The sequence below is a fragment of the Apteryx rowi genome, unplaced genomic scaffold (genome assembly GCF_003343035.1).
Source record: "Apteryx rowi isolate R43461 unplaced genomic scaffold, aptRow1 scaffold_98, whole genome shotgun sequence".
NCBI classification, from domain to species: Eukaryota; Metazoa; Chordata; class Aves; order Apterygiformes; family Apterygidae; genus Apteryx; species Apteryx rowi.
The window spans coordinates 754,967-780,761 of NW_020451293.1; the positions used below are offsets into that span (position 1 = coordinate 754,967).

A 25,795-nucleotide genomic window follows, 5' to 3' on the forward strand; every position below is an offset into this window, starting at 1 on the left:
AACGATCACTGCAAGCACAGAAAAGGGGCCAGCTCTCAGCCCGGGGCACCTGCCCTCCCTCCTGCCAGCTCAGCAGGGGATGGGCTCAGCACGATATCTACAGGGCTCAGATAAGGCTGGCCAATCAGTACCCTCCAGTCTGCATACTAACGAGGACACCTGTAGTGTTCCCATGTGTTTGTCCCTCACATTGCCCTGGGCCCACAAGCAAACCGTGGCAAGTGGAGGAGGCAGGAGGCTGGAGCAGATCCTCCCCGGCAGACCCTGCACAGGCAACTGCTGGGTCTCAGCTCCTGAAGTGTTTTTTGGCGGAAAAATCCAATCCAGCTTGGCATAATCCCCTCTCTAGCATTSACTGAACAAATTTTTGTGCTCAACATCTCCCCCATGGAGAGGAGGCTCAGCTGGCCTGGCCAGGAGAAACAGCCCAGGACAGCTATACAGAGGGCAGGTTAGCCAGCCACAGCTTCCCAGATTTCACCCTGCTCCTTCCCATCTACATGTCCCCAGCCTCAGCCTCAGCCTCTTCCTGGGGAACGTCCCTCATCTTAACAGCCAGAGACCTGTGCCCAACCCAGCTTGCCTGCTGAGCAAGATGCTCAAACCTAGGAGGTCCTGGCCAGCCTTGGCAGAGCAGCAGGCTCGAGAAGGGCCGTTTCAGGGAGAGTTCAGCTGCAACGCACTCCAAACCCCACGCTGTTAGCTACTGAAGAGGACGAAAGAAGTTGGAGACAGCAGTGGATGCAGTGCTGGGAGACCCCTCTCCGAGCTGGGTGGCACAGCATTGCCATACTAACGAACTTTGGAGCCTCTCAATTCCAAACCAAATTTCTGCCTCACCTGGAAAGCCTCAGGTTTCCTCCAGCAGACCAGAAACAGGAACTGGGAGAASGAGGGAAAAGGTTCTGCTCTCCCCTCGGGGTTGTCTAGACAAATCAAAGGCCCTGTTCCAGCATCCTTCTCCCTTCCAAACCCCTGGGCCAGGGGCCAAGAGATCTCTTGCATTCCAAGTTCAACCACAGTCCCACCCACGCACACCTCACCCAGGGAGACAGACAAACGGAGACGCTGCAAGACAGAGGCACACTCGCGCACAGCCCAGCCGCACTGCCCCAGGCAGAGAAGATGGGTTTAAGAACAGCTGCCTCGAAACATGGCCAGCTCTGGAGCCCGTCAGGCCCTGGCCACCCCACTGCATCTGGGCGCAGTCCCCACGGCAGGCTGGGCAGGTGAAGCACGCTGCCGAAGCGGGYGATGCCGTGCTGCAAATGTCAGGGGCAGCGACGAGCATCTGATGTGACTGTGATTGAAAGCGAGCTACAGAGACATTCCCAAAGTTTCCTGGACAAGAATAATTCGCCTGCAGCAAAGCTGCCCCAAAAGAAAGACTGGGGAACTGGGGTTATAATAAACCAGAGGACTGSTGATGGGGGCATGGAAACACACTGTCAGGTCCACCGCTCCCTAGAGAACAAGTGGGGACCTGCCATGGTTGGTCTCTGGCTTCCTCCTCCTCTGCAACCAGGAGGGATGTGAGAAGGAGACATGACCAGACTGAGGCCAGGGTTTGACCATACAGTCAATCCAGCTTGACGACTCCTAATACCGGATCCAAAAAATGCCACTGCCTCTTGACACAAAGTGCAGACACAGCATGAACCCACTTCACCCGTTCCAACGTGTTCACAACCCTTTGATGGATTAACTCGTACCAGCAGGTTCTCCGGCAGGTCCAGAATCATGCATCCTCTCATAAAGCCAACTAAAACTTCTTATTGTGAGCCCTGGCTAAGCTGCCAGGATGGCAATTGCGTGCCCAGGCCTGATCTGGATCAGATTTGTACCTCCGGTTGGTGCAGCATTAGTGACGGCGGAGGCAGGGGCCGAGGCGTGCATGCAGGGATTTGGGGGCACCCCCGCCACTTAGCCTCTCCGCTTACTCGCGAGCTGCCCCGGGTGGTTAAGCCATCTCATTCCTTACCCTGTGCCAAGCAGCTCAGGCTGCTCTCCTATCCGCTCATCACAAGCCTCACTTAAAATGCCAGGCGTGCCGACTCCAGCCTGCCTGGAGTCACATCCCCTCCTCTCCCAAGGCAGAAAAGCATCTGCCCCGGAAGAGAAAAAGCTGTTCAGAGCGAGGGGATCCTGCTAACCTGCAAGATGCCTGCTCGCCCGCCAACAGGAGGCCACGGCCGGAGCGGAGAGGTGGTTTATGGCCAGCCCGGCTCCTCTGGCCCYCCCTCGCAGCAGGAAACCAGCTCTCCACAGCAGCTAACTGGAAGAAGGGTCAGACAGCCCTTAATCCCGGGGGAAGAGGGATTTCGAGCAGCTGCTGCTAACAATTAACGCCTGGGGCACAGGACCACGGCAAGGAGAGCAGCAGCGGTGCCACGTCCCCGAGCTGGTGCCTTCAGGCAGTATTTTTGCACGGGGGAACTGGAACAACCCGCCCCAAAGCTGCAGACGGCTCCTGGGGAAACGCAGCCCCAGGCGCACACGGCTGGGGTGAAAGGGGCCAGGGCAGAGGTTTTTCAGTGCCGCGCGGCTCGCCACGGCCAGCTGGAAGAGCCGCATGGAGCGGCAGCCTGGGGAGCCGTGTCAGCATCTTGCCTGCCCTTCACAGCCGTTCGGGAATGGCAGGCGAGTGACCTTCTAGCAGGACTGATGGGGCCCCAGGAGAGACACCGATGGATCAGAGGGAAAGAGCAGCCCCTGCGGGGACTGACAGCAGGGCGAAGGCAGCGCTGGCGAGAGACAGGCAGTGCATCTGGGTAGCAGCAAAATCAGGCAGCTCAGCTGGAAATAGGTGGTTGGTGGGGGGCAAGTGACAGAACATGGGGCGAGGGGGTGGCTTCGGGGACAGCACCCACCTCTGTGCACCCCTGCCTCGCACCTTCCTCGCACACGCTGCAGCAAAGCTCGGGAGCACGGTGCTCTCAGCCCAGACTCAGAGACCCTGCCGCAGACAAGCCAAGCCCTGCCCAGCGAGCGAGCGAGCAAGTCCCAGCCCTGATGGTCACTTTGTCCCCCCCCTCCTTAGAAAAGAGGGGCTGGAGAGTCGTGCTGAGCTGCAGGCCTGGGGCTGAGAACTGACAGACTCATCTCCTGCCAGTCCAGTTCGCAGCAGGAGAGGCAGGCCACTCTCCCTGCCCCTGCAGCGTGAGGAGCAGCCCGGGGCGCAGGAAGCACGCATGGGGAAAGCATGTGAACATAAATGCTCACGTGCACTCGCAGACGTGATGCATGCAGACACACAAGCTCGTGCAGCGCCAAGTCCTCGCATCAAGCCATGGTACAAAGTGCCCAGGCTAAGAGCGCTCTTCTCTGGGCTGCTCAGCCAGGCCGGCTGCTTCCACTCGCTCCCAGGCAGCCGCTGACCTCAGAAAGAAAAGGCCAGATGCCCTCCAGGGAGCTGCCCAAAAAATTTCCGCAGTGCACAGGACAGGCACAGCTGGGACTGCAAACTGGGCGACCAAGTCGGAAGAGCCCAACGTCACTCCCGCGTCACCTCGCTCATTCGGCAGCCCTGCTCGAAGCCGGGCTGGGGAGCTGCCCGACCGCATCCCCACGCTTGGGGTGGCTCAGGTCTGGCACCCAGCCCTACCCCTTACCTGTTTCTCCGTCATGGCATAGATGTGCTGGCGGTCAGGGCTCAGCACCAGGTCTCGCAGGATGGAGCTGCCCTCGTGGGCCACGACATTTTCATACTGCAGCGCTTGGTGCTTCCTATCAGCCGGCAGGTCCACGAGGATCTGCACAGAAAGGAGAGGGGGTTAGTACRGACTCGCAGCTCGCCCCGTGCCCCATCAGGGATGCTGTCCCACCGCYGCTCACTGGCGGGGCAATGTCGTGGCCATTGCAACACACCAAAGCAGCAGAGACTTTGTACACATCCTCATGCTTTGCAGAAAACCTCAGTCGCAATGTTTTCTTCTCCACTGTCCATGCTCCCCTGCATGCATTTGTCCCCTCCGTTCCCACATTCACACTTGGTCGTGGGCACTGCACCCACCCATGCCCCGCTCTGTGCTGCCCTGGTTTCCCCACGGCCACCCCACATTTTCTGCTGCTCATCTCCAAAGTCCCTTCAACTAGCAATGCAGCATGGAGGAGCCCACAGCTTGCAGCAAAACGGCAAATCCAGTCTTGCCATGGCTGTAAGGAAAGAGGCTCGTGCAGTGCGCCGGTAGAGAGCCCTGTCCAGGCAGGACACTGCAGTGCACACAGGCAGAGCTCACGTCTCCCTGTCCACCAAAGGAAACGCTTGGGCTCATAACTGGGGAAGTCAAGAGGGTTTCAAGGAAGCTGAGGGTCAACAGAGGTTCAGAAAGTGCCTTTGCTTCCTGAGCAGGAACGTGGCAAATGCTCTAATCCCCTTATGGCTCACGATTATGTTCAAGCTCTTCCTAAGTACACCGTTTTCGCACTACCGGCAATAACCACATTAGGAGACACCACGGGGCTGGAGTCACCCCCCGAGGAGGAGCCAAACTCAGCAGCACTTCTTGTCATAACCTGATCGCGAGCAAGAGACACTTCCCACTAATGCAATTGCACATGAAGCCCCTGGACTTGGGCAGCCTCCAGCATGGGGCGGCCTCAAGGAAGACAGCGCCCGAGAAGTGGGTCAGGTCGGGCCGGAGGAGCAGAGCCCTGCCCTCGTCCATCCAGCCGCTCCCAGGGCCCAGCACCTCGCAGCCTCGTCAAACCCTTTCTGCCCTCCCAAGCCACCTTCCCCCAGCGCTCTGGCAGCCCGGTTTCCCTCCTGCAATAAATAGACGCCAGCATTTGCATAGTTCCCAATCAGGAGGATACGGGGCTGGGAAAGCAGGATCCCGGTGTGCAGCTGATTAGCATGGAAATGTATGCGGCTCACAAACAAACTGGGGCCCGTTTAATTAGAGCAGCGCCTTTGATTCACCGCCAGCCTCCTGCATGCACCAGCCCCGGATTATTTTTAGGCCGTTTTACAAAACAAATGTATTTAATTAAGAAAGAGACCCCTGAGCAACCAGAGAGCGGTGAGCCCTTGGCAGCAGCAAGCAAAGGGGCTGCCCTCTCCCAGCGGGATGCAGGGACGGGGGTTGCAGGGCCAGGTATAGCTCCTTGGAGTCCACGGCCCAGCCCGGGGCCGGGGGACGCTATTGCAATGCGCTCCCTGCACCCGGGAGCACACCAGCCTCTGCGGCGGTCACACGCGTGGTTCCCCCGGCTGGAGCAGCAGTCTGGTTCGGCTGCGCTGCATCCCAGCCCAGGAGCATCCGCCCGCCCGCCGACGTGGATACCAGCTCCCTCCCTCGCTATGGCAACGTGACAAACGCACCTTTCCAACCCTTTTATGGGCCATAGCTGCGGCGTAGAAGGATCAATATAGTTTTACCCTGGTTTTAAAATAGATCTATGGGTGGATGTCGCGCTTGGCAGTAATTTTTAACTAGCGGGGTAATTTCCCCATTACATTATTGCACTGTGCAGTGCTGGGAAAGAGAAAGAGATGTATAAAAAAAACAACAGACATGAAGCACTTCCAGTTAATTTGAGGCTCCAGGAAGAACCTAAAAATAATCATTGTAGTCAAAGAGGGCTGGAGCCAAGCCGTAAAACATCAGGGTACGCTCAGAGGGGGCAAAGGGCCACCCCCAGATGTGCACACAYGTGAACCCTCCTCTCCAACACCTGGCGCCTCTTCTCCCAAAAAAGATGCTCAAGGACAGCGAATAAGCAGCAGTTGGGGTCCAGGGAAATGAAATTTGAAAGACCTGAAAATTAAGCTGCTTCTTGATTGGCCAATGGGCAGGACAAGGAGAGAGTTTTGGAGGCTGAGAGGTTTGTTCGCGGTAGGCAAACCTGCCCGTGCCGTTCCTCCCCGGCCCCGCGAGACCGCCAGGTCCAGCTCCTCACGCCAGATTACTGCAGGGACCCGCGTCCCTGCGGGCGGAGGTGCGAACCGCCGCAGTTAGGGGCTTTCCAACGGGATTAGCCTGATGGGAACCTGCCCGTCCCAGGTCGCACGAATGGGACGGGCTGTTGGGGACCGTAACACGGTGGTTTCCTCCAGGCCCGCGCATCCTGTGCGGAATATGCCACCGCCCTCTCGCCGACAGCTCGGATGAACGAGCTTCCCTTCACCCTCTCCCCACACATACGCTTCCCACCTGCCAGGTATGGGGGTATTTAGGGRGTAGGGGAAGGGGGAGAGGATGTGATTTAATCAGAGCAGCCACCCTCGGAAACGTGTTTCTTCCTGCCCACCCCACTCCCTTCCCACCCAGGGGAAAAAACATTTACCAAAAAAAAAAAAAAAAACTATTAACCTTTCNAAAAAAAAAAAAAAACTATTAACCTTTCTCCTCATCCTGACACTGATATAATTACCCAATACTAATAATTACTCGCACTAATTTCTCGCTCAGAATTCCTGCCCTCGTTCTGCCTGCCTCGTGTGAGTTCGGTCGAGCTGGCTGCAAGAAGGCTGCAGGCAGCAGCTTTAATACGCTCCTTCCTGCGAGGRGGCTGGAAGCAGCCCCAAGGGAGAGGCCGGGCCTCCCTGCTCCTCCGGGCTGTGCTGAGATGGAGGAAGCAGGAGCAATGTATGCTATCCCCTTTCAGCCCCACTCCCCACCGTGGGCAGCAGCAGCAGTGTGATAAATCCCCAGGAAAGGGATAACTTCTACCTGCTGCAGCAAATGTGAGGTGCAGAGAAGGAAAGGGTCGTCCTGCTGGGGAGCAAGAGGAAGGAGGCCAGAGGACATCCCTTTCCAGTTACACAAACGTTCACCTATGTGTCACAGGAGCTGCACCAGGAGTTGCAAGGCATGAGGCATTTGGGGCAACAAAGCCAGAGACCAAGCTGAGCTGACCTAGAGCCCAGCAAGACCCTTTTAGCCATGCACATGGGCTCCCCATCCAGCGCAATATCTCTTTGCAAGTTGCAACCCCCCCCCCAAGTCCCCATCCTGGTTTGCTCCCAGGTGAGAAGAGGTGCAGAGGAAATGCCCTCCATCCCTAGGAAGAAGCCAGCAGTCACCTTTGCTCAGCAATGATCTGTGGTAGGGGGAACTGGTATCACAACCATCATGGTCACTCAGTCATCAGCACGAGTGATTCACACGCTTGGGAGACAAAACTGGATGGGAACAAATCACACCCACGCGGTTTGGTCTGGGTCGACTCCTTATCAATGCAGCCAAGGCCGTGAGCAGAGCTCCTCCTCCTCTGCTGTCCCAGCTCTCCCCTTTCTCTGCAACAACCCTGGCAGGCTGGGCACCTAATTGAGGCTGGGATTTTTCCAGTCCRCTTGCCAATGAGGTGCAGCGGCACCCTACAGAAATGAGAAGAGCACCCCTTCTTGCCACAGAAGTTGGGCTGCTGTCTCATCATGCAAATGGAGGAGACTAGAGGCAAGAAATTACAAGTTAGTTGCTTAAGGAAATCACCTTAAAACAAAGCTGAAGGCTGCTCTGCAAGAAATAGAGGTGCATGCTGTTCCCACAGTGGCAGAAGCAACGAGAACCCATTCCACCTTCTGTGCAAGCTTAATTTGGGGGAGCACAGAGCAAAATTTCACTTTGAAATGAGAGGATTTGAAAAACTGATCCGCAAGAAGCCAAGCAGCCTGGCAGAGGGAGTGCAATGCCATGAGGTGCAAAGGCATCTCAGCTTCACAGGAGGTTCCCCCCCTCCCAGGTCAGCCATGGAGAAACCCTGGGAATGATCAGGGAAAGGATCACAGGYGACATGGCCCGGAGACGGTAAACGCTTTGCCCTCCCTGCACACTCTCCCTCCGGGCATCCCAGTGTACACCGCACACAGCACACCATGGCCGGGCAGAGACAAATTCCTCCACCTTCCCCCAGCTCTTCCAGCCCAGGGAAAGGAGGCCCAGAGAGGGGTCAGGCCAACAGTTGACAGAAATGCTCCCAGCTCCCCACGCCATGCCCTAACCCTGCTACAAGCGTGCCTCCTGCTCTCCCCGGGGAGGGAGCAAGGCAGGTGTGAGCTGAGCTGGCTCCGTGCGGGAAGCCAGGTCTGGYAAGGTTACCTCCAGGCAGAGGGGCCAGAGTTTAAGAGACGGGGACATCCCTAAAACCTAATACACGGATCACGGTGTATTCTCATGGCCCTGCTTCCCCTCACCCCCCACACATCCACTCCTTGCATCAGCTCACGGCCCTTCCCCTTGCGTGAGCCCCATAGGAACCAGGAACTTTTACTGCTGAGGCAGGAAAAGGCAGCAGGACCCAGCCAGCGAAAGTACAACCGAGCAACAACTGCAGCCCAGCACGAGCGTGCAGGTGGCTCCTGCAAGTAAGATGACCCTTGGGGGAGAGACAAATCCACAAGGGCAGTGCTAAGCCAGCCACTTTACTCCTGGCAAAGATGAGGAGTGTAAGCAGTGCTAGAGGGGAGAGAGAAATGGATATCCTACGATCCTGATAGCATTTGCAGCTGGAGTTTCTCTGGGTAACAAGATCTCTTCTTGCACGGTGCATATGCTACACATGGGAGGAAACGCCTTCTCTCAGACCACTCCAGTGTGGGATTATGCTCATGGCAACTACAGGAGAAGCAGGGAAAGGAGGTGTGATATGGAACGAGAGGGCCCAGGGGACTGATATGCCCTGGTGTCATACTACAGCAGTTCCTGCATCCTATGTTGGCTCTCCAATTACAGCCCATTTATACTTTTCAGGCTCCAGGACAGACCAGCACATAAATGCTGAGAAAGCTGGGGAAGAAAGACCTCCTAGCAGCCAGTCCTTCAATACAAATCCACAGCTCCCCAGCCTCTTGCATTAGCTGCACATACAGGTGACAGCATAACCGACCCCACACAGCCGGTGGCACATTTCCCAGGGAAAGTAGTGAATTAGGGGAGATGGGGAGCGGACCTATGAGCTGCTCTCARCCAGACACGGGCTTAAGGTTTGGCCCCAGCCATTTGAGTCCAAGCACTTTCCCAGTTCAAAGCTTCCCTGCAATAACATGAGGGCCATGTCAAGGTGCACTGAAGGGTGCAAYCCAGGCACAGCATAGCTGGGGCATCCAGGGAGTCATAAGTCTGAAGAACCACAGCAGGAGGAGCCCAGTTGTGACCCTATGGCAAAAAAGGCCATTCCCCACACTGGAGACACCCCTGGGACATGCAGTTGTAACTGCTGATGTTTCTGCCCTGCAGCCCACTCAGCCCAATGACACACGTCCAAGCACTGGTGCAAAAAGATTCAGGCATAGGATTATCAGAAAGAGTCTATGAGCTTTGCAGAGGTTTCTTAAGGCTTCAGGACAAGGTACAAGAGTGTCTTAGAGTTGCCTGGCAGTAGCAGTCACTGCAGTTCCAGGGGATGCTCCTTTCCTAGCTGGAAAAAGTGTTTTCCATCCCACATAGCTACTGCTATTTTGGAGGAGAACAACAAAAATCACATCACCCTGCTCAGAATCAGGCAGTGGTGTAGGGCCGCAGCAGGTCAACAGCATAGACCAGTTTAGCTATCTTCTGCCTTGAGTCAGATGCTCCCCTGCAAATCTCAGCCTTCCTTTACAAAGCATGTTGCCGGAGCATCCAAAAGCTTCTGCTAGGACCTGGGCATCCCCATGTGAGCGCTAGTGAACAGCCTCTGCCCTGAAGAGCTTACAGCTTGACAGAAGACAAGACACCAATCACGAATGGAGAAAGCCAGTCAAGGTTGGAGGAGAGAGGACTAGAATTAGGTTACRGGCTTGTACTCACAGACGAAAATTCAATTGTGGGAGGGAGAAAGGTTCATCAGATGTGTTTCAAAGGCAAAATTTACTTCACTTAGCTGACCTTAACTTTCTCATCTGTTTCTAGATGCTTTTCTTCCTCCCAGCCCACATGACTTGCTCCCCATCCCGCATGACTCCAAGAGACCTGAAATCAGCTTGAGAGCCAAGGGGAAGTGAAAGCATCAGAGGGCAGAGAAAACATATTACAGAGAGACAGTTCCCTCCATTGCAGTGTGTTTGCCCCCCTCAGCAAGATGCCTTCCAGGCTGGCCCAGGTGAGAAGGCACTCCCCATTTCAAGAGATGCTCATAATCAGCTTTGTTAGCTCTAAACCGACTGTCATTTGTCAAACTGATAAGGGGAAAACCTATCAACATACTTACAGGCATCAGCAATGGGCACAAATTGGAAGTGAGAACCTGTCCAGGCCTGCGCTTTGGAAAGGCGCATGCCGAGATGAATGAACAGCAGCAGCCGTGACCAGCCAAGCCCTAGCTGCCGTCAGCTGGCGGCCACCCAGCGCTGGCAGTGGGTCTGGAGGAGGAATGCAGCGGACGACAGGGCTTTACAGCTCGGCCCAGGCAAGGGCACGCCAGGTGGTGAGGGGAAAACCACAGCTGGAGAGGGAAAGCGGCTGCAAACATGCCAAAGCTGTTTTCGGATTTAGTGTGCACTGGCAGGAGCCTCGCTGGGGTCYGGGCTCCAGGCAAGGAAGCGTTGCTGGCAGCAAGCGGTCAGGGCGCACAGAGACTGTCATCAAGGGATGATCTGGTCTCACCCGCGTTCCTACACAGGGGCCTTTTGTAAGCCCCCCACCGGGAAGACGTGTCTCCTTACGCAGCCATCCCTCTGCAGGGCTCTTCCATCCCAGGCTATCTCCCCCACCATCTGGGCTTTCAAGCCCTCATCCTTGGTCCCCAGCAGTACCCCGCGGACCCCTCCTCTTGGCACGAGAAGTGCTCAGCGAGGCTTTGTACTCTTATCTGTACATGGCTGTGATTAATTCTCAGTGGCTGGCAGTAGCTACAAGAGGAGGGCGCTTTCGCCCGCCTGCCACACTTCAAAGGCAGGGACTTATCTGCCTGAAACACACTTTGCAGCCTTTTCACGGGGACCCTTTCCAGTTCCACGGGGCTCGCATCGCGCTGACAAGCAACACGAAAGAAGGGCTTATTTATGGGAGTGCATTTCAAAGCCTCCCCCTTTCCCTCCCCAAAGCTCCCATTCGGCCATGCTCAGCACCGACACTTGCTGGGGGAGACAGCGAGTCACAGGTCCCTTGCAAACCCCCAATGGACAACCTAGCACTGCTGCTCCGACCAAGCCCCAGGAGATGTCCACCAGGGATGAAGGCTGGTCAGAGGGATGAGACAGGGCTCACAAACCAGGCTGCAAGGGAAAGGGTGCTGGATCGAGGTGAAGACAGAGCTCTCCCTGTCCCACCACCCTTGCCAACGTCCCGGCTCCCTCCCGCCCATATCCTCTTCCTGGCCACCAGCGACAGCAGCTCTGCAGCACAGCACTAGCTGGGATAAGGAACAAGCTTTGGTCACTACTGATCTGAACAAGAGCTGTCCCTCGAGGTGAAAAATATCTCCGCCTCCTTTGCAATCACCAGTTCCAGCTCCATCACTCACAACGGGAGGTGGGGACCCACATGTCCCTGCTTTCGGTATATGTCCTCCGCACCAGAGCGCATATGGACACGTGTAGGGCAGAGCCCAGCCCCAGGACTGAAGCTTTTCCCTCTCCGCAGTGAAACTTGGCCTGGGCCAGCTCAGCTGAGTGCTCACGCCTGGAGCCGGGGGCACAAACGGGACCCAGTGGACCCAACGCTCTGCACACCGCAGGGCCTCTGTGCCRCGGGAAACACCTCCCAGAGCCACTGCGGGAGCTGCTCAGCCCGGGGCACCCTGGGGCGGAGGCGCCAGCGGCCGGCAGCATCGTGCAATGCCGCGCAGGAGCGCTGATGGCAGGAAAGGAGCCATCGTGCAGCCAGGTGGGGGGAGCAGACTCCGCAGCGGAGCCAGCCGGCCCCGGGTCACCCACTCCCCCCCCGTGGCCAGCGCCCAGCCAGGGCCCCCAGGAGAGCAGCAGCTGCCGTCCTCGCAGCTGTCTCCGGTTTCCAAAGGGGGCCGAGAGCTTTAAAACGGGGTTCCTGCGCCAGCTCCTCTCCCCCTCCACCGGCCGCAGCAGCCCCCCTTCCCCAGCCTCCTCTTCCTCTTGCCCAGCCGACATCAGGCCAGCTGGAGAAGGCGGCCGGAGATGCCCCTTCCCCGCTCCGCTTGCCGAGCGGCAGCCCAGGCGAGAAGGGAGGGAGGGAGGGAGGGAGGCGGCGCGGTGCCGCGGCTGGGGGGCCGAAGCCAGCGCTGCCGTCCGGCTGTCGAGCGGCGCGGGGCCGGCGAGCAGCTGCGGGGCCGCGTCAGCTGTCCTCGGGGGGCCGCGGGGACGGTGGAGCCCGGGCGGCGACGCCGGCGGGGGGAGGCTTTCGGGGGCGCATCTCCTAAGGGCTTGCTCCCGGGTGGCGACAGCAGGATCGCCCCAAGGGTGCTACCGCCATGCGAGCGGTTACGGGGTGGGAAAGCCCCTCCTGCAGCCCCGCTCCCCGGATAAGCCTGAGCCGGGCTCACCGCCAGCCCCTGCATCCCGGCGCAAACATCCCAGCTATGCGGAGCGGGCAGGGAGCCGGCCGTGCCGCGGGAGCCAGGCTACCCCGCTCCCCCCGGCCCGCCAGCCCTCCCCGGCGCCGGCTCCCGACAGCTGCCCCGCGCAGGAATGCATCCGCCCCGACGCGCGGCCGAAGGCGCCTGGTGGCCACGGGCCCCGCGGCCGGCCGGCTGCCGGGGCTCTCACCCAACGCGTGTGCCGGGGTTTCGGGTTTTTTTTCTTTCCCCTCTCTCATTTATTCACTTCACTTCCCTCACTCGCTTCGGCCAAGGTCTCAAATGCCATATCCCTAAATACAAGTACTGCTACACCCCAACCACATACAGCGCAGGAGAAAAAACGACTGCAAAACTGGTCTGCAAAATTACCTATTCCTGGGGAAGCCAACAGCTCTGAGGCTGCAAGTGGGTATTCGGGGGTATTTAGCACATACTCCTGCAAGGGAAGGCTGTCCAGCGGAGCGGGAGGCGCTGATTTGCCCCTCCAGGCTGCTCACAGAGGAGGAGAGATCTCCAGGCAGGTGGCCCGGAGCAGACCTCGGCACCCAGCCCTCGCGCAGGGCTGAGACGCTCTTTCCTCATCAATAATATACCGAGGAAAGGGGGTGAGATAAGCTGTCTACTTTCATTCAGGGAAATTCGTTCATTTAGTAAAGATTAATATAAGCAAAGTTTTCGTCCCAGGCCCTACATCGCCGTGAGCTGGAGAATATTGGAACTTTAATTATATCAGTATAATAAAGCAAAAAACAGGGAGATACTCAGTCTAAATCAATGCTCATAACAGCAACAAACTCTAACAACTCGCCAACGCTGACAGATATGACGCTGGTTAATCTAACCGGCTTTGAAGCGCACGTTATTACGGGGCCTGCGGTGCTTTATCGGCACGGTGGGCGAGCAGCAGCCCGGCGCTGCCCCGGCACCGACGGCTCCACGTGCCACAGCCGCAACACGTGCGCAGCACCCTGATGTTTGCAGCCCTGCAACGTCCACCCGGACCTTGAGCCTCGGTCGGTGCCTCAGCCCGTTTCAACACCAAGGAGGACATGGACTGGGGCTGATGTGCCCTTTTTCTTCTGCCTTTTCCTCATGATCAGGCACCCAGAGGACTGAAGCGCCCGCGAGCCGAGCTGGCTTTGGGGAGCTGAGCAGACCGGCTCCAATCCTGTTCCTCACCAGACCCCACCACCCAACAAGCACTGGCGACCCCAGCACAGCGGGGTTTAACACTGGCTCTTCTCCACCCTCCCATGGTGCACCCACAGACCCAGTGGTGGGGAAAGCATAAATGCAAAATAAGATGTGCCAGCAGTAACCTCCCAGTGTGATCGGGGCAGCCCCCCCAGCGCCAGGGGATGCTCATCTCCACTTGTATGATGGGTGCCAGCTGCCAGGACACCCCTGAGTTTTAGCACTTTGAGAAGGTGATTGAAAAAATCCCTTTTCCCTGGGGTGACACTACTGAGAGAAAGGGATATCTGCTTCTGCTGGGCTTGCTCCTCATGTCCAAGGGAGCAAACTGGTCACTTCACTTATCTGCGCCTCAGTGGGGAGAGAGGGATTATAACACGATTTACCCACTTGGGGGAAGTCCTCAAACATCAGGGCAACCAAGAGAGCTGTCACCTTGACCAGACCCCTGCACAGCAGCCTCCCGAGGGGAGCAACGGCTGGGGACCAACCAGGCCTGCCAAAACTGCTCTGTGAGCAGCGGGACAGAGAAGCACAGCCCAGCACAGATCTTAACTGCCCTCGGCAGAAATAAAAGGTTGGTGGGAATCATCATCAGTCAGAGCAGTCCAGCCCCCCGGCTCTCCAAGACAAGGTCCCAGGACGGAGGAGCCAACTGAGCCCCTCTCCGGACACCTCCTTGCCCGGACACTTGCCGGCAACACAGCTCACGGCCCTCGCTCATGGGAACTGTCGGGGTGGCGGCAGAGCAACCCGCACGGCGTCTCCCCGTTAGCAACCCCACCTCCGCCGCCCGCTCCTCCCCAGCCCGACAGCTGCTCCCACGGTCTCGAGCCATTGATTTCTCAGCTTTGCCCTTCAAAACTCTCCTGGCTCGGCGCCCGGTTTGTATCGTCTAGTTACTCAGGAGCAAAATATCTCTATTATTATTGCAATTATTTCCCAATCAGCATCGCTCAGGGCTGATTCGGTCAGAGGAGGGGGGGGCCCTGACAAGCAAATCCATGCACAGCCTTCACCCTTGGGGCTGCTGGGGACCCGACGGGAGCCCCCGTGTAGCAAAGGGAAGGGCGGGCGGAGGAAGGGGGATGCCTCCCCGCTACCAGCGCCGCGGCCCCAGCAGGCAGCAGGCACGTGACCCTCCACCTCGGACCTTTGGCCTCTGTCACCCCTTGGCCGAGCAACAGCAACGCGATGCACCTGGGCACGGAGCCTGCACACCACGCGGCGCCTGGCCCCGCGCATCTTCGCTGGCTTCCCGTGGCACCTTGAATGCGACTCAAGGGCTTTATCTCCAAGGCACTTCACAGCTAAAGAAAAGCGACTGGAGCTCCCGGATAAAGATGCAAGTCAACAGCCTCGCTCCAGCGTGACAGGTCTCTCCAGCAAGGGTGACACTCAGCCATGCAAGAGCAAGGACGTCCCCGGGGCACAGCAGCGGCTGGGGAGCAAAACCCTGAGGAGGGGGCAAGGATCAGCACAAACCCACCGCTCCAGCAGCGCCGCGCTCGTACCTGGCCGTGCCCGCTCCGGCATCGTCAGACAAATAACTATCCCGACGCACATCCAACAGAAACCCCCTCTCGGCGCTAGACGCTCCCCTGCGCACGCAGAGCTCCCCCGGGAGGAGAGCACACACGGGGTGAACGTGTCGCACCGCTTCCTGAGCCGCAGCGAGGCAGGAGGGACGTGTACGGTCCAGGTAATACACGGAGAAGGAAGTTCGGCCTTGCAAAAAGGAGGGTAACCGCAGATAAAGTACAGGGCAAAACAGATCGGCACTTTTTTGCTACTTCCATTTGTTCCTCTCTCTACATAGGAAGATGCCCTGGGTGACAGCGGTGGTGAAGGACAGAGCATATCACAAAAATAAAGATTTTTTTTCTTCTGTTTATCAACTGCTGTAGGAATTCAAAGTTTAGCTGTCCTGCTTCCCAGGGGACACTGGCCTGACTGAAGCTGTGACAATGTGACATCAGATCCTGCAGGAGCCGGACTGCGCGTGACCAACACGCGGCTCCTGAAAGCTCAGAGCTAATACCTAAAGGTCCAAGAGAGGTCTCTGGGAAGAAAGCTCTCATGTTAAGGATTCAGTGTCCAGCGGCCGCGGGACGGGGGAAGGCAGGCTCCTGGAGTTGGAATGCCGCCAGCGATCAGCTGATCTTTCCTCCCCCTTCAACTCCAGGAAAACAGCTATTTCCCTCCTGGTCCCTACTGCAACAAAGCAGCGAGAGAGAAGCTGCCGGGGGACAAGGAAGGGGCCGGCCGCCCTCCGCAGAGAGGAGCTAGCGGCCGGGAAAGCCCCGCAGCATCCCCAGCGGCTGCGGAGGGACAGACCCCCGGGAGCGCTTGCTTCGCGGCTCGGCTCCGGGCAGCCAGGGTATCGCCGGCGGGTCTGGGCCCTGCTCGCCTGCCGGAGGACAGGGCTGGAGCCCTCCTGCCGCCTCTGACCCCAGCGCTTTGCAAAACCGGTGCCACGGAGAGACCGAATGCTAAGCCTGCGTTTCAGAGGGGCCATCTCTGAAACAGCCTACGCCTGTGGTTCCCGGTGCACTCGTGACAGCCGTGGCTGGGAGAGGGGCCAGCGATCCCCCTATAACCCCCGCTCCTGGCTTCCCCCATCCCGCCTCTCCCACATCCTGACCTTGCGGAGGAGAGGAGCGTGCCCAGGATCCCAGAGCAGCCCACGTTGAGGATGTGGCACTCAAATCTGGGCGCTTCTCTGATTGCAACCAGGTGGGCAGCACCAGCCAGATGTGCCAGATGTGCCGCCCCTCCTGGGCTGCCTCCCAATGAAAGAGCCTCCTGCTTAACTCCTTGCAGCCCAAACCTCCCCGCCCAGGGCGAAGGCACAGCTTTGCTGCGGCGGAGGGGACTGCGCAAAGCTCGTATGGCCCGCGTGAATTATTTGCACGGAGGAAAAGGTATATCCCTGTTGTGCTGGCTCCGAGTTTCACTTCCTCTGGGCTTTTCCTTTTGTTTTATGTAGCCTAAGTATGACTCTGTGCCTAGAGAAGACATAACTACATGGTAAGCATCCAGAATGTCCGGTGATATCCACAGATCACCCCAAACAGCCACCTTCCTGGGACTCCTTCCCCTTCATATTGAACAGACAGAGCGGGCTGTAAGCTGCAGGGAGGAATGCTGCACAAGGCACCATGGGTTGCAATCTAGACTTATTCATTCATCAGATTTCTCTCTGGAGTCCTACATTCAGGCAGCATAACCCCATGAACTCTAAAACCTTCCACAACCCTGTCTCAGCAGCTCCCAATTCATTCAGCTCCTGCCACGTAAGTGCAACAACCATTATTTCCAGAGTGTACAATCCGAAAGCCATTTGCTGCAGTAATATATTTCAGCAAAAGTATATAATGTGAACTAAATCCACTGCCCATTCACATCGGCCCGTGGAGAAGGACAACCCTGACTGTGCAAGGCAGATTCAGCTTCACCTATTTAATGCAGGCTTTGATCCCGTCCTACAGATCAGGCCTCTTGTTGCTGCTGCAGATCTGTGCTGTCCTGGCATTTTATCTCAATGGACAAATCATATCCAACTGTACAGGAGAAGCTGATAAGCAATAAATGTTTAGGGTCTAAATAACGCATGGCACGTTGACAACATTAAATATTAATATGCAGCAGGGGCAGCAGAACTGGACATACAGAATCTCTTATGACTTCAAAGACAAAATTATAGATTGCATAATGTATGCCTCACTTTCATGGGAAAGTAATCCATTACATGAGGAGAGAGTTGGAAAGTTAAAGCCACACTTTTTTTTTCTTCCTCTCCTTTAAATCAACATTTCAGCTATTGACATGCCACGATCAGAATTCCAGGATCTGCCTTTCCCCCCCGAAAGAGTCCCTGCCCTCAAACACAAGCACCTCCAAGATTAGAGGAAAAAAATCTTTCGCTGCACCATGCTAGGTGTTCCTGATGATAAGATCCAGCTAAATCTGGCTTACGGCTGAGAGCAAAGGAAAGTGTGTGCAAATATTTTGCTTCAAAATGAACCCCGCCAACAGACACTCAAACCCTTCTCATCTCTCCACCTTGAGCTCTTAAACTGTTTGTTAAATTCCCTACTCTGACATTTTGTTTGCATTTTAAGGCTTTGTTCTAACACCCTAAACCTCTGGCCCTCCAGCAGCATATCTAACCCAAAGCACACTCTGGAGAGCTGCATCCCTTGCTAGATTATACCCTTCACCGCAGCCCTATAAAGCCAATGAAAAGATGTGGGGCCACGGGGCTACAGCTCCCCATCGCGCAGAACTTGGAAGTGATGAAAAACACTTCTCTGCAGTGGGCTCTCCATTCAAAAATAGGATGAAAATTAGCCTCTTCAGTCTGTGGATAGGAGCAATTTCGAAGGAGAGATTGAGAAGATTTAAATATAGAGATTGCTTTCCCTAAGGATATTGCTTGAGATATTTAAGAGCTCAGGCTTTACATAGCACAGATATTCTCCGCACAGCACTCATACAGATTTCCTTTGGCACTAATGCAAAACTCCCCACTCCGCTTCTCCAGACAGCCCTCCCGTATTCAGCCTAATGGGGAAGCAGGACAACATCGGATAATGCAGAACGCATCAGTTAACGTGGGGCACACGCGCCCGCACGGCTCCGGGGGGAGCAAAGGCGGGTGCCGGCGGGCTGGAGCTGACCCCAGGCTCACCAGCACGGCAGACCGGCTGCGCCGACGAGCCCTGCTCGGCCCGAGCCAAATCGGCACAGCGAGGCCATGGTTGGCACCCCGCTCAGACAGACGGCCCACAAGTAGTTATACGATTTAGGTAGTAACCCCTGCTATTTAGTGTCAATGCAACGGCAAGATGGAAAACTAAGAGCCTGCCTAACTCCCTCGTAAGCCTCCGGCACGCACAGTTGCTGCGCACGCAGCCAGCGTCGCAGCACGTGGGCTCGAGGACCGCTTTGTGCAAGCGTGGCTCTTGCTAAGTAAGACCAGAGCACATGCCACGTTCAAAAGCAAATTCTCAGAACAGCTTTGAGAAACACCTGCCACCATCTCCATCTCCCCACAACGGCAAAGGCTGCCAGGGGATCTCAAGCGGAAGCTGCCAGTCACTGCTACTTCCCGGCACGATGTCCAAGGAGCTGCTTCCAATAAGACACCAGAAATGCAGATTGGCACCTGACAGCTCGGCACTGGCGAGAGACGTGCAAACACGAAGCACGATCAACCCTTGCTGGCCTGAAGCTCCGGTGGAAACTCTCCCTCTCGCTCACACGCTTTCAACACTCGCACCCCGACGTCCCGAGCAGGCTCTCCTGACGGTTTCTCCCTTGTCAATCACTCGTCCCCGCGCGCGGCACGCCAGCGGGCACCGGCCACCCTCACCGGATGGGAAGATGGGGAAGACAGGAACGCGAGAGGGACCGGCAGGTTCCTCCCACACAAGGTGCTGGAGAGGTCTCGCTCAGCAAGGCAGCACCAGGTTAACACGCACGGTGACCCAAGGCGGGGAGAAAACTGAAATTCCTCCAAGCTGCTTTGTGAGATAGAGCTGGAAAGAGATGGAGCGGAGACAGGAGACGGGGCCAACACAGGCCCCAGTGAAACAGCGTGCTTCGTCCCGAGACCAAACCCTGGCAGAAACCCTCACAAGGCCTAAGGGTGCACCCGCCGCACGCCTGAACATCGGCGCTGTAGAGGGAGGCCAAGGGGTGGGAAATGATGTTAATTAAAGTTTTAATTACTGTAACCAAACGAGTAGTATAATTACTTTATTCTCCCAGAGACTTCAAACTGATTAAGCGTCACGTGCACAATCTTTGGGTTGATTTGATTTTTAATTAAACGTGCCGTCAAAGATGGCGAGGGACGGGCGGGATGACGGCGCAGCCCTGCCTGCTCCTGCCTTGCTCCCCGGAGACCTCGCTCAAGCCTGGCAGTGCCAGCTCGGAGCACCGGCCACCGGAGAAACGGGGGCCGACGGCAGCAGCGAGCGCAAACGGCCGCGGGTGTCCGACGGGAGGAAAGGTGGCCAAAGCAAGCAGTCCCTGCTCCTCTAGGAGCCGGTAAGTTTAGCAAAGCGGCTCAATGACTGAAAATCTCTGCAACCGGCTGCTGCTTTGCCCTCCCCATCTCGTCCCTGCACACCAGGGCAACGCTGGGGACCCGCTGCCCTGGCCGCCGGCTCCCTACGGACACAGTGCCATTCCCAGCCTCTTGTGCCAGCCGGGGCGATGGGACAGACCGGACGCAGTTCCTAAGACGAGCGACCGTGGCTCCCTCCGAGCTCGCCGCTGAGCCGAGGGCAGGCGGCAGAGACAGGCGAGGGAGCGGGATTCACCCCCGCAGGAAAACACGGCGCTCGAGCGCTTGGAGGGCAGCAGTTCGGCAGGCGCCGGACAGCAGGAGAGTCAGCTTGGGGCAGGGAAAGCCGTGCACAAAAGGCAGGCAGCAAACATCTGAATTAGCTCGCAGCTCTTGCAGCCTCTTCAAGCAGAAGCCGTTTTGCACCGAGATGGAGCGCGAGCGACATTGCAGCAGGATGGTCACGCTGCCGCGTGCCATCCTCAAAAAGGAGCGAGCCGGAGCTGCGCACCCTCCTTCCAATGGACTCCCTCTCCTACATCTTAGCCCTTGTTTTACATACCCCAAGCCCCCTCTACTTTTAGAAACATCTTTAAAATAACTCCACACAGGCCCCTAAAATATTAATGAACTTGTGCTGTCACTGGAGGGAATTATTAAAAAACAATTTTGCAAAGGTAACCTTTTCAAATAATAATAATACTAAAAGACAAAGCGGTAGAAATTAAATTCCCAGTCCCCTACCTCAAATAAATAGTATCAGAATTTGAAATGAGACATAATTACCTCGGCAAGGTTAAAGTCGCTAATGCACGCGGAATACAGAATCACCATTCATCATAATCATATCTCATATCACAGCCATTATTTATAATTAGGAGGCACGGTTTAAAAAACACATAAAGACGCCCATGCAATGCAGTAATTCTTCTGTTATTGCTCCTGGAGGGCCAATCCTTGTCCTTTCAGAAGCTCTGATTTGTGGAGTCCATGATCATGCAAATATAGTTCCCCCAAAACCTCCAAAAGTCATTCCCAAAAAGTGTGCCGCTCTTGTCATTTAGAAGGAAGAACCCATCTCAAACTAGCTGCAAGCCCTTCCTAAGCGTAGCAGTGGCAGCAATAGCATACAGCCTCTGCTCAGAGCAGGGCTGCGCTTGACCTGGCCAGGCCATTTCAAACCCAAGCCAGCTTGCAAGGAATCCAGGTATTCCTACTCCCTCTACTATACTGACTTTTTTCCAAGTGCCAGTGCAGGAAGAGTGGACGTTTTCTTCCCAGAGTCACGCTCCAGTCCTTCCTACCAGCCTCCCCCACACTTGCAGCAACGGCAAGCACGTGCATGACATCTCAGCTCTTGCAGTACCGAAAGGGGTTAAAAAGCCCAGGGTCCAGCTGGGGAAAGCTATGCCCTTGCGAAGCAAACAGCTGATTCATCTTCTGGCCCGCAGAGCCAAAGATGCCGGCTTGGCACTTTCCCGAGCATCTGCCCGAGGCCCGGCTCAGCCGGCCCGCACTCCCCACCTGCCTGAGCCCCGCAGCTGACTCGGCACGCCAGCTCAGCCGGGGGGACGGACTTCGCCTCGGCTTTCTCAGCTGCTGGATAATTTTTTTTTACATATTTTTAAACCACAGAACAAGTTATAGCAAAAGCTGGTGAAACCAAAAGCTAAACGAAAAGCTGCTGAAAGCTGCCCTCCTTTGAAGTGAGGGCTTTGCAGGCTGCTTCTGTGTCCCAGTGAAATATTAACAAGCTCCCAATGAAGTAGGAGGAAATTACCCTTAATATATTCTGGGCAAGTACGTAAAAGGTGGTGACTATGCGAGGCCCAGAGCATGGTGACAAGCTGCAGAGCTCAGCTCCAGAGATACTTATCTTCAAACTCACTTCTCCTTGCAGCAGAGGAGACGGGCAGTAAGTTCTCAGTCCCTCGGGGACAGTAAGGAGCTCCATCTCACGTCTCTACAGCAGGGAAGCTAGGGCAAAGCCCTGGTGCAGAAAGCACCCCGCAAAACACTGAGTTGCAGCCACCTCTGGGCTGAAATATGCATCTGTTTCAAAAGGCAAAGCTACACCTTTCACTGTAACCAGAGAGATGGTTTTGCACCCTTCGATAGCTAGTTTTAAGGCAACAGCCACTGCAGAGAGAGGAGGTCCTAGGTGCACAAAGTGCGATTGCAAAAGCCACAGCAAAAGCCCAGGGATGAGACCACGGATGGACAGGCGCAAGCACACCTGCCAACGTAAACCTAAACTAAAGCGTTTGCAGAGATGGGAAAACAAACCAGGAGAAGGCAAAGGGGAGAGCAGAGCCAACGGCCAGAGACGCGCAAGTCCCGAGCGGGACCAACTCCCTTTCTTTCGCAGCGGGGCTGGGAGCGCAGCCCTGCCGCTAGCCGCGGGCGGCCCGCGGGAGCCGACCAAGCCCTGCTCTCTTCGCACGTCTCATGACTGTTACTCACAAAGAGTGGCAGCTTTTCAGAAGTCTCGCTAAGCTGTAAAATACAAAAATAACAATAAAGAAAAGCCGGTTCACAGATGCACACACAAACACACACTTGCAAAAGGAAAACAAAGCAAAACAAAAGCAACAAAAAAAAAAACAGGAAACAAGTTTATAATAAAGCCTTCTGCAAGCACATTAAAACAACAGCTGGAGTTTCTGCTAGCTTCAATACAACCTGGCGCTTACAGGCTTTCTCGCCTCCTCCTTGCTCCCCTCCGCATCTTACAGCGATGCCCTGGCAGAGGGAAATCCAGGGCGAGGCCGCAGCCCGGTTGCCGACACGGGGGGCGAGACCAGAAAAAACGCGAGCCCAGACCCTGATCAGCGCAGGGAACCGCTGGACGCAGGCCCCGGGTTTAGCTCCGCAAGAGCGGAGAGGAGGACTCCTCCGCCCGGGGGGGCAACGCGCCGTCTCGGGGGGACGAGAGCGCCGCAGCGGCACCCCCCACCGCGGCAGACTGTTCTGACCTTCGGGATGGGGAGCAGGGAAGTCGGAGCGTCTCCCCGSGGTTGCAGCACAGGGCCAGGCCAGCCTTGCAGGACCCGTCCCTACGGGGCAGGTCGCCTCGGGCTGCCGGAGAGGGAACGTGCCCCACCAGGCTGGGGAGAGGGACACGGCAATGGCAAGGGGACCACGGCAGGCAAACGCCTCCTCAGCCAACAGGCACCATCCTGAAATGAAAATAAGCATCTTGCACTACCGCTCTCACTGCTGTCTTTAGGCCATGCCAGCTACAACAACGTCACCACCTCTACAGACATTAAAAAAAAAAGCTTCTAACGTCGGTGACAGCAAGTTCACCAAAACCAAAAGGAGCAGAGAGAGAGAGAGAGGTATTTCGCAGGATTGGGTGGAGGATCACTATTTGCCCTTCCAAGCACTGAAAACTAATCCCCCCCCCCTTCCCCTTTTTATCCCATTGAAAACTTGACAGAACCTCCTAGCGCTTTGCAGTTGAAATTGGCAGGTCTTAAATTAATTGACTACAATTTTACACAACAACATGTTTAGCTGAGAGTTGGCCCGGGGCCCGCTTGGCTTGCCACCGATCCCCAGACACTTTTCAAGCAACCTCAAAAACTTCATAACACATCTAAGGCAGGGGAAGCAGACTGCCAGTGTGACCCGCTCCCTGCCAAAAACCAGCCCCGCTTCCCCGCACCCCCTCCCCGACCCCTCTCCAACTCCTCCAGTGTTTTCCCTGCTCTCGTTAATGGCTTGTTAAATTATTCTAATCGTCTCCGAGGATTCTGCTCCTCCAAACTCTGAGGAGCACGAGGCAGGCCTCATTCTTGCTGGGTTACGGGCCCGCTGCTTTGCCATGGCAACCACAGCAACGGGACCGATGCGCGCAACAGGCACAAGCAAAGTCAGGTTTTGATTTCGAGCCATTCTGACACATTCCTGCTCCCGTTCCACTGAACACCCCAAAGGATGAAGCCCGAAGCAAAAGAGAGTGACAGGGTACCCGCTCCAGCAGCAGGTCTACAAGCCACCCGTCTAAGGCTGGGAGCCCTGGGGTTAACTCGTTTGTGATCCTGAACACGAAAACACACCACCTCAGTGCCCAGGAATGAAGCGGTGCCTCCAAATCACCTCCAAGCCTCGTGCAGGGCCAGCTCAGCTTAAAAACAATCGCGCTCTTGTGAGGAGAGGGCCTGAGCCAGCACCTCCCGTCACACTCGCGTCTCCCTAGAGCCAAGTCCCCAAAGAAATCAGGTTTGGATCCCGTCCGGCCACGGCTGAAGGCTACAACAACATTATTGAGGTTTCCAAGCCTTGAGGCAATGCCGAGGGCTGCTCTTCCCTGAGCTCTTGCGAGACTCTTCCTCRGCCAAACACAAACCCCAGCAACGCTTCAACCCCAGCTCCAAGCCCTAGTCTAATCCTCACCGAGGAACCAGCCCCGGTGCCGGGCTCCTTTCCAGAGCACATCCAAAACATGAAACGCACGCTCTCGTTGAACAGGCCTCCCCTAGCTCCCGCGCCGAAAGTTGGAGGAGGAGGAGCGGGGAGGATTTCTCCAGCTCTGCCTAGAACTGGGGTCAAGCAGCTGATACTCCGCGAAAGCCAAATTGGGGGTGGGTTGTTTGTGTGACTTCATTTCTTGAATAAACAGAAACATCCTGTATTTGATTAAGAGCCTTTATGAAAAACACACCAGCACTAGCACCAAGCACTCCAGCAGGGGCTGAAGGTACCGCTGCGCCGGGAAGGCAGAAAACAAACAGAATCGGCTTCCTTGGGTGCACAGAGCTCCGGGACATCCACACGGCCACAGCTTCCCCGGAATGTTTCAGGCCACACATGGGGATAGAAATCCTCCCCAGGAAAACATAACACAGTCCCTCTCTCCCATAACATCTCGTGTTTTTCATACCAACCTCCCCTGCTTATTTCCGACCCTCTCACAAGCRAGAGACACAGCAGTGTTGCAAACAGGCCACAAAACAAGAGCTGCAGAAGACAGAGGCACGGGAGGAGGCAGCCAAGGTGATAACRTAACTTCTGAACATTAATTCTTTTCCCTTTCTTTATCACCTTCTGCCTAAGGATATCAAAACACTCTGCAAACATTTAAGGCTTGCTCCTCCTTTTGGCTGCAGGCATCACCGTCTGTAGGTTGCACAGAGGAGACACCTGAGGCCCAGGCAGGAGAAGCAAGGTGACCACAATCCCCCTCCCAAAGATGGTGGGATCAAGCTCAGCCCTGCCAAAAACAAGGACTTGCCTGGGTGTCTCTGTCACCTCCTTACCACTGCAGCCCCTGCCATGCACGCCTGCATAGCTGCCTCGGTGGAACCATGCCAAGAAAACACATGCTTTTGTTTAACTAGCTTACACTGAGGGGAAAAACCTTTAAACATTACACACACACACACACACACACACAGAGAAATTTTGAAGTTTTTTCTATTTGGCAAGGTTCAAAATAGGCCAAGGTTTTCATTTTTGCTGGGAACCTTTAAAAATGTGTTCTACCCAAACCATTCATGAAACACTCTTGACATTTATTACCATAAACTTTTCCTGCAATTAATTTTTTCTATAAAAATATCATTTGCTCGATGAAAGACATAACTGAAAATTCACAACCTGTTAAAAAACACTCTCTCTTACTCTATTTTTCTCTCCTCCATTCACAGGCACAAACAAGAGTTAGGGAGGTTAGGGGGTCCGAAACAGCATTTTTGACTCAAAAGCTTTGTCCAAAGAGAGTCACCAGTTCTCAGCACTACTGCATAGAGCAGCAGCTCTGGCAGGGGCACAGAACTCAATTTAGACCTCACTAGATTTGCACCAGTTGTTCAGCTCACAAAAATACCACTGCTCTGCAGGTACACGGTACCTATCTCCAGCTGCAAATGTAGGGCTGAGTCAAAAAAAACCGCAGGAACCAACTCTAATCTGAAAAACAATGTTCTCAGTGATTTGGGCTCAATTTATATCCAAGCCTTTTGCAGCAATGCAGTAAGACATTGCTCACRCATGTCAGCACATGGGACAACTGGAAAAGGAAAATGAGTAGAGGTAAGTAGAGCTGCTCCGTTTCCCTGGAGAGCGCTAGAGAGAGGCACCAAAAGCCACCTGGACGGATACAGT

At 55.8% G+C, this 25,795-nt stretch overlaps 1 protein-coding gene across 1 annotated transcript in view; it reads right to left on the reverse strand.

Moving 5' to 3' along the window:
* PLXNA1 (plexin A1) overlaps positions 1 to 25,795 on the reverse strand; it is a 146,839-nt gene that overhangs the window by 85,176 nt on the left and 35,868 nt on the right. The window contains exon 3 of the mRNA XM_026055043.1: positions 3,612 to 3,752. Coding sequence (XP_025910828.1) covers positions 3,612 to 3,752 — 141 coding nt within the window. The remainder of the gene's footprint in view (positions 1 to 3,611; positions 3,753 to 25,795) is intronic.